Genomic DNA, 8,949 nt, shown 5'->3' with positions numbered 1-8,949 from the left:
TTTAGAGGTCTGGTAAGCTCTTTTCTGGCTTGCTCCTGCCTGTGAGATCTACATGTTTCATGCAATATTCTCATTATGAGAAAGCGTTACTACTACTAATAAAATATCTAAAAAAAAATTCCTCTAACAAATTTTAAATTTTGAAGTGGGCATATTTCATTTCAATATTTATTTACAAATAGCTAACAAACAACCACGAAAGAAGAAAACTGTCCAAGGCATTAAGCCCTTAAAATTAAATATAGCAAGAGAATACTGTTACTTAATTTTCCAAAGCCATAATAAATGTTAATGAAAAATATCTCAGGTAGATCATCAAATGACTTTCTGTTTACTGATAAGGATTCCCAGTTAAATGTTGGATACTTACCGGCAAACGGACCCTGTAGTATCTTGGCTGACGTTGCCAATACTTTCCTTACTGCTTTGTGAAGCTCTTTTCTTGCCTGGTAGAGGATTCCTAAAGTGATTACAATTTAAATAAAACTAAGTAGGTACTCTTCATGCTAAGCCCCAATACTTCAAAGAGAAATCTCAAAAAGAAAATATAAAATAGCATCTTTTTGTTATTGTCACTATCAAAGCAACTAAAACCATATGGGAACACAGAGCTCTAGATCCCAAAATAAGATTGCTCTCCACGTCAGGGAAAAAGTAAAAAACAAAACAAAAACACTAACCAAAGCTAACAAAAATCCTCATACACAACATAGGATTAGCTACATTCAGGAAAATGTCCCTTAAAAATAGTCCCTATATTTACTAGTTAAATCGTAAGCTATAAAAACTACTTGTGTAATAGAAACTGTAACACCATAAAAGCATGTTGAAATACAGCAAGGCGAAATAATAATAAACACAACAGGAGAGCGATGAGATCTACAGCTCGGAGGCGGGGAGCAGCAGAACCTGCCTCGCTCAAGGATCAGAATGTGCTAACAGGCACGGGTATAACATGCAGCTCTGTGTGGTGACTCGCCAGACTGCCCTTAATGAAAAGATACGCCTCTGCGCTAAAATTTCATGATCACCAAGCAATTGTCTGATTCCTAATTAGGTTTCCATGAGACTAACAACAAAGAATATTGTGACTAGTAAAAACAGGTTTTCCAGCTTCTATGAGATTTTTTTCCCCTCTGTAAATAAGTTGGTGTTCATATTTACGAATCCATCTCATGAGTTTAGTGTGCATGAATAAATCCCTGATATCAGAAATATCTCTGAGCAAGGTGAAGAAATCATGTTTTTATGCTGGCCAAAATGAGTGCCAGGTGTGGCCTCTGAGTTTAGACTAGAACAGCTGGCTGGCCTTCGCTTAATTATAGGAGAGCTGCAAACTCGGGTTAAACATGGAAGTCTGAAATTTGGGCTTCAATTAATTCTTTAGGGGCTTGGTTCTCACACGGTTTGGTGATTATCTTAGAGTCAGCTGAACCTATCTTATTAACACTGTGTTTTAAATATTCATTCCTAAAATTCAATAACTAGCTTCCATTTTTCCACAAAGATGAAAATACTTCACTATAAACTTACCATGATTTTCTCTTTTATCTATAGGAACTGTGTTCACATAAATGTATGACTTCATTTTTTCTCTCTCTACCACTTGAGTGTCTAGTGTCAAAGACTTCTTCAGGGCCAGAGCCTCATAGGTAAGAAATAATGAACCTCTTAAAAAGAAATAAAAAATACACCATAAATATATGATCGAAATGTAACACAAGAGTCACTTGTAATCTTTTCATAGTGAATATTTCTTCATTGGGAAACATAATATGTATACAGTAATGTGCATATACCATATAGTACATTTGTATGTATGTGCAAAATATATGTACAAAGGCAAACACACATTTCAGTTTAACAAATAAAAATAAAAAGCTACAGCTACATTTACCCAGGCAAAAAACAGAACTTTTAACAGTACCCCAGAGCCCACAGTATGTCCCCCCCCCACCCCGGTCCTGACGCATTACCTCATCTCTACAGCTAATTATTATTCTGACTTTTATCATAGTAATACCCCTGCTTTTCTTTATAGTTTAGCATCCATACATCCTTAAACAAGAGCTTAGTTTGTCTGCCTGTGAACTTCACAGGAATGGACTCACACCAGACGTATTCTTCAGTTCAGACCTGTTTGTGAGAGCCATCAGCGCTGTGAACGAATCCAGAGTCCATGCATTTGTATTTTCATACGGTACATGAATCATCCACTGAACGGATGCACATCGACTTATTTCTCCATTCTACCACAGGCGGGCATTTAGGGAATTGCTAGTTTCAGTCTATTACAGACGACACTGTTACACATCTCATACAGCTATACTGTACACACAGGTGTTTGTGTTCCTCTAGAGTACATATGTAGAATTACAGACTTCCTGACAGCATATATATTGTTCAACTTTACAACATAATGCCAAACTGTTTTTTCAAAAAGATTAGCCAGTTTGTACTCCTATCACCAGCATAAAAGTTCCTCCTTTTCTAAGAGTTATACCTAATGACAATTTTTAAATGTGACATACAATATTGTTTGCTGTGTACCCTCAAATGAAGGATATTTTTCCTCTCATCAGATTGCCCTGCACACTCCCTAAATCCACACACCAAGGCTGCACTATGTGGATTTAGAGCTTATGAACGTTAGTTACACTAAGCCTTCTCCAGGGCTTCCCACCCCAAAGCGAAAGCACGTAAGACAAAAAGGCCAGACACTGGCCTTCACCAGAGGAACAGAGAGAAGACTCGAGAGAATCCTCTTCTCTCCAACCTAAATGCCCAACAACAGACGCCTGGATAAAGAAGTCATGATTCGTATATACAATGGAATATTACTCAGCCTTAAAAAAAAAAAAAAAATGAAATCCTACCATTTGCAACGACGTGGGTGGACCTAGAGGTTATTATGCTGGGCAAAATAAGTCAGAGAAAGGTAAATACCATATGATTTCACTTACATATGGAATCTAAAGAACAAAAAGAACAAACTAATGGAAAGCAGATTCACAAATACAGAGGACAATCTGGTGACAGCCAGAGGGGAGAGGGGTTGGGGGGCTGGGAGAAAGGGGTGAAGGGTTAAAGAAGCACAAATCAGTAGTCGAGAGATGGTCAGGGGGGTGGGGAGCACGGCGTGGGGAACGCAGTCAGCAGTGATGTGATGGCCGGGTGGGGGGCCAGAGGGAGGACAGAGCAATCGGGGGGATCGTTTCATAAACTATATAAATGTCTAACCAGTGTATTATATACTTGAAATTAATACTAATAATAAAATAAAATGCTTAAAAAAAAAAGAATCCTCTTCTCTCTTGGGAATCTACCCGAACAGCCTAAAAACAAAGCAAATGTATTCAAGTATTTTTACCATGCTTTCCATGAAAGACAAAATTCTTTAATAGAAATTGTGTGATTAATTTCTACTCTATTTCTGAACATAACTGTGATATAAATAAAGAAATTGTGTTACAAAAGAGTACTCATTTATCTTTTGCCCAGAATAAGTCAAAGGGAAAAATCATCTAAATACATTTTGCCTCACCTTACAATATCATGGAGAAATCTTATATTTGGATAAAATGCCAAATATACCTCCTTTATCATTTTAGCATTTGAGTTGATTGTATATTTATACTAGTGAAAAAGAGTATTATCAACAAAAACACTAAAGCAGTATTAGACATACATTTAACATATATACCCCCTCTAAAAAAGGGGAAAGAAAGAAGAACGAAAAATCAGTTTTGAGAGTCGCTTCATTCATTAAGCCCGCACCTTTAAGATACTTAGCGTGCGGTGGAAGATGGCAATCTCCTGTCGGCCTGAGTCCTCAGTCGGCCTCAATTTCCTTTCCTAAGAGTTTTATAATGATTTAAAAATTTTTCAAAACTAATTTAGACTATAGTCCATCTTCACCTTCTTCGCCCACTTTAGAACCTAACGTGATTTTAAGCATGTGAAAGCTAATTAGTGAGTTCCCTGCTGTATCTGTCAACTGCTTTCCTTGAAGCAACAGTGCCAGGTGGGCAGAATCCCCATTATACACTTGGACCCAAGAGAAAACGATATTCAGAAGGTCAAGTAAGTGGACTGACAGAACCCTGAAGTGGTAGAACCAGTGATTACCCAGTGGCGAATCCACCTAATTCCGAAACCTATGCCCTTTTTGCTACCTGTAAATCACTTCCACTGAGGTTTCAAATAGTTGTATAAGGATGCCAATTAGTATTTGCAGTTGACACTTACCCTAAAATAAGCGATCCAGTTAACTTTATTATATTTCCTTCAAAAAAGAAAAAAAAAGTCAATGTGATGAATTTTATTTTAAAAATGTAACGGGAAAGAGGCAACACTGTTATGTCTCTACCTACATCATACATAATTGGATAAAAAGTTATTGATATCTTTCCATAAATAAAATCGGTTGCTATCAACACATGGCTTCCGATCTCCAGATATAAACGAATGAACGAATAAATGCTGTATATAAAAATATAACCAATATTTCATATTCATTCTCATTTCACACTCATTCTCCCCTTCCTCCACCAGCTACTCTGCCCTCCCCCTGCAAATCGGCGAGACCCTAGCTCTGCGGCACTGCTGGTACTGCCAGGCTTCCAGTGCTGCCACTGAATGCGACCCCCAGGGAACTGACCTCCCTTCTGACTCCTTTAGTTCATGACCAATTCATTAAGGAGAGGGGATAATTCTTCCCGCCCCTACTAAGACTACAATGTTGAGGAACTGTTTGTCAGGTGGAGACAGTCCCTTCCCAGAATAATGATGTCATCACTGGTGGTTAAGTACCACGTGGAGACAGCCCTGTTTTAAATACAGGTTACGTGCTACAAGTTTATTTGCAATTTTTCTGTTCAAAACTTGGAAAAACCTTCTTTGCTGTTAAAAAAAAAAACTAGAGCGCTCTCCTTCTGCCACCCAAGATGCCGAAAGGCCAGGGGAAGGAAGGTGGCCTGCGCCCCTGCTGCTGTGGCAGCAGGAGGCCAGGAAGGTGGCAAATCCATTGTCTGAGGAAACACCCAAGAATTTTGGCATTGGACAGGACATCCGGCCCAAAAGGGACCTCACCCGCTTTGTCAAATGGCCACGCTACACGGGGCTGCAGCAGCAAAGAGCTGTTCTCTATAGGCGCCTGAAAGTGACTCCTGCAATGAAGCAGTTCGCCCAGGCCGTGGGCCGCCAGACTCAAGTGCTTAAGCTGGCGCACGGGCACAGTCCAGAGACAACACAAGGGAAGCAGAGGTTGTTGGCTCAGGCTGAAGAAACAGCTGCCGGCAAAAGGGATGTCCCCAACAGGAGGCCACCTGTCCTTCGAGTGGGAATTAATACTGCCCCCACTTAGGTGGAGAACAAGAAGGTTCGGCTGGTAGTGACTGCACATGATGTGGATCCCATCGCCTGTCCCCACCTGTCCTGTGCCGTGAGTCAGGGGTTCCCCACTGCATCATCCAGGGGAAGGCCAGGCTGGGGCTCCTGGTCCACGGGAAGACCTGTGCCACCGCTGCCTTCACAGGGCTTAACCTGGGAGACAGGAAGCGCTGGCTAAGCTGGTGGGGTACCACGAGATCCGCCGTCAACGGGGACGCAGTGTCTTGGGCCCACACTCAGCTTGCACTGCCGAGCTGGAAAAGGCGAAGGCTAAAGAACTGGCCACCAACCGGGGCCAGGTGTACATGTTTGAGTTTTCTGTACGTCGAGGTAATAAAAATTCAACTTCAAAGAAAACGAAACAAAACAAAAGGACTCCCAGTGGCAGACACAGCTAGTTGCCTATCGATACACCTAAGCCCCTTAATCCTGACTAACATAGCCCGATTCCCATCCAGTTCTCATAGCCCTTGGCCGCCAGGGCTGGCTGTACAACACAGCTGTAGTCAGCCACATACAGATGGATGTCTATGGGGAGGGACCCCCCAAATAAAAAGACAATGCCTCAGGAGATGGCTTCGGCCTTTCTGCCTTCTTGATGTCCAGGGATTCAGCAACCGTCTTGTGACCATGAGGACAATAAAGGTAACGGAGCAGGAAGACGAGAGGATTGCTAAACTGCAATTCCTGCCCTGTCTCTATCTTCACTTCCTGTTATGTAGGAAAAATGAAAACCTCATTTAAGCCATGGTACAAGTTTCTGTTACGTGCAAGGAACACAACCTTAACTTCATAGATTACCCATGACGCTTTGGTACCGCGGCCAGCCCACAAAGAATCTACGTTACCTATAATTTGGTGGCAGTATAGAGGTAGCCCTTCGCTCAAGAACACATCTCCCCTCCCTACGGCAATAAGAACTCTCCCCAGCCGACCTCCCTACACATCTAGCAAGGGGGATGAACGTCCCTCCCAAACTCCATGACCTAGTGGCTCCAGTACAGGGAAGAGGACAGTTCCAGATCCGCAGGGATGGGATCAGAAGTTGTGACACAGAGCTTCCTGACCGAGCAACTCCTTTGGGGCGTTTTCACTCTGAGATGGCTTCCCGGACGTCCCCCCCTTCCCCCATCCTGTGGGCCGCAGAGCAGCCAGGTGCCTTCTCTGCTGCTACCTCCGTTACTTCTTACCAGGACGCTTCTTGTCCCCTGGACCCTGGGAACAGAAGAGTCTCACAGCCTTTCCTCCTACCCTAAATTCACTACTTGAGTTTGTTCTGCCAGAAACAAAAGGGGAAAAAGCTCCGTTCTCTGTTCCTACTCCTCTTTTTATACTTAAAATACAGAATCACAGCATTTTCTAGATGAAAAGGATCTATCCTCAACACCTATTGTAAAGATCAAAAGGAAGCTCCAGGGAACAAGGACTTTGTGTTATTCAATGCAGGCGTACCTCATTTTATTGTACTTCGCTTTGTTTTTATATATCGAAGGTAAGAACCTCCACCAGCAAAATGATTACAACTCGCTGAAGGATCAGATAATGGTTAGCATCCTTTAGTAACAATATTTTTTAATTAAGATATGTACATAGACGCTAACATAATAATACTGCACACTTAACAGATTACAATATAGTGTAAACATAACTTTTATATGTGCTAGGAAACAAAAAAAATTCACAGCTCACTTTACTGCAATATTTGCCTTACTGCAGTCGTCTGTTACTGAACCCGCAGGACCTCTGAGGCATACCTGTACTGTATCCTCACATTCTAGGCTAGGATAGCACCTGGCACAGAGTCGATAATAAATGAATATTTGTGAAATGAATAAAAGATGATCCAGGCCAATCTTCTCCTTTCACAAATAGTAATAAATAAAGTAAATAAAGATTTTCAAATAAAAACAGATTAGTGCTAGATCCTAAGCTCCTGTAAATCAAGCCCGTCATGTTCCTTGCTCGCCACTGAATTCGCAGACCCTGATACATGTGCCTGGCTCTGTTTCCTGCAGGAGCTTAATAAGAATGCAGTTAATACTTAAGTCAAGTTCAGCAGGATGAGTGTGAACCTGACAGGAAACACAGGGCAGGGAAAAGACTCCCAAGGAAAAGGAGTATGCATGGCTCTGGGCTTACACATTTGGGGTGGACCATTAGTATAGAAAAGACATACAATGAATCTGAGATTTATCCTGGGTTACAGTCCACGGGTTAGCACCCTGGAAACAGGCCACTATTTCTATAAGAAAATATTAAATTGTACTCACTGATATCTTTCCAGTACGTGCTTTTTGGCGGAGAAGTTGAGGTTCCTATTCTTCTGCAACAGATGACACAATAAGCAGCCAGGGACATGCTGTGTATTTAGAACAATTTAGCATCTAATTAAAAACATTTCTTTTGATCATAAGACTATGTCAAAATCACAGTGGATTGTTTACAGAGTTAGATTTTTCAAAACAAGGAAGAAAATGCCAATTAAAAAAATGTTCTCCCTTTAAAAACTTAAAGCTGACTTATTAGAATAATATTTTGCTAGTACTTTGATTATTCTTCTTCAAACTGTGTCTGATTGTGAACAATGGTTAGTAGGAAACTGGAAAACACAAGATTATTAATCAGAATGTCGATAGAGGAATTAAAAATTTTTAACATCTTTTAAAAAACATGTACACATATGGGTAGATATTTATATTTACCTCTGATGACTGAAGGCCCTACAGAAATGAAAAGCAGCTCTAAATGGAATATATACTTAGAATCCATTGAAGTACTTAGCTTTTCTTCATCTTCACGATGGTACCCAACATTGTTTAAAATATCTGAAATTTGTTCATTGTTGGCATCCTTTCAAAGAATGGTTGCTCCACCATTTCATCAACTGAGTAAAAATAATCTAACTATGATGCAATGGTTTCTAGCACAACTCGGGATTCTAGAATCATATCAGATTCTCTTTGGATAAGATACTTTTTTCTTTTTCTTGAGAGACTCATGTGAGAAGTGGTCCTTTGTTTAACATATAAAAATCTTCGAGCAGCTTTATAGAGATGAGTGGCAAATGACTTGGTGTACACGTGTAAGAAATACGTTAGAGTTAACACACAATAAAAAGCTTTTAATTTTTTTCCTGTGTTTCCAATACATCAACTGGTGACTAAGCAAACTCGTTTAGGCAAGAGGTAAACTTGTAAAGGTCACTGTTTCTTATTTTCTCACTTGTTTAATGGGTTGCTGCTACTTCTCTATGAGGCATAAGGGCAGTGATAAAAATGATATAAAAATTGCAATGAAGTAGATGCTCATAAAACCAGGGCAGAATACAATGTAAACTGCTTTGGGTATAGATTTGCATTTTAGTTACTATATGAAAACTTGACTAAAATACAAACGCAGAGCAAAAATACCCTGCTTCTTTCAATCCTCACTCCTACTATGAAGCGATCAACTGCACAACACTGCATTATACAAGTCTTCTTTACTATTAATTCTCTGGCCAAAAAAACCTTCATTGTTACCTTAAACGCACCTCCCCAGGCAGGCTTCCCTCCCACC

At 40.5% G+C, this 8,949-nt stretch overlaps 1 protein-coding gene across 5 annotated transcripts in view; it reads right to left on the bottom strand.

The window, feature by feature from the left end:
* Window positions 1-7,773, bottom strand: part of SERAC1 (serine active site containing 1) — a 40,667-nt gene extending 32,894 nt beyond the window's left edge. For 3 of the 5 annotated variants that reach the window (XM_023521105.1, XM_023521106.1, XM_023521107.1), the window contains exons 1-6: window positions 7,662-7,753; window positions 5,956-6,102; window positions 5,432-5,544; window positions 4,249-4,285; window positions 1,534-1,670; window positions 371-460 (exon numbers count right to left, since the gene is read on the bottom strand). In XM_023521105.1, the coding sequence (XP_023376873.1) occupies window positions 371-460; window positions 1,534-1,670; window positions 4,249-4,285; window positions 5,432-5,544; window positions 5,956-6,023 (445 nt within the window). In that variant the 5' untranslated portion in view covers window positions 6,024-6,102; window positions 7,662-7,753. Of the gene's footprint in view, window positions 1-370; window positions 461-1,533; window positions 1,671-4,248; window positions 4,286-5,431; window positions 5,545-5,955; window positions 6,103-7,661 lie in introns of all 5 variants that reach the window. The other 2 variants (XM_011376304.2, XM_011376306.2) reach the window with 2 other exon arrangements.
* Window positions 7,774-8,949: the final 1,176 nt, after the last annotated feature.

Source organism: Pteropus vampyrus, unplaced genomic scaffold (genome assembly GCF_000151845.1).
Source record: "Pteropus vampyrus isolate Shadow unplaced genomic scaffold, Pvam_2.0 Scaffold292, whole genome shotgun sequence".
Taxonomy (NCBI): domain Eukaryota; kingdom Metazoa; phylum Chordata; class Mammalia; order Chiroptera; family Pteropodidae; genus Pteropus; species Pteropus vampyrus.
The sequence above is the reverse complement of the archived record's forward strand: the minus strand, read 5'-3'. Positions and strand labels throughout refer to the sequence as shown.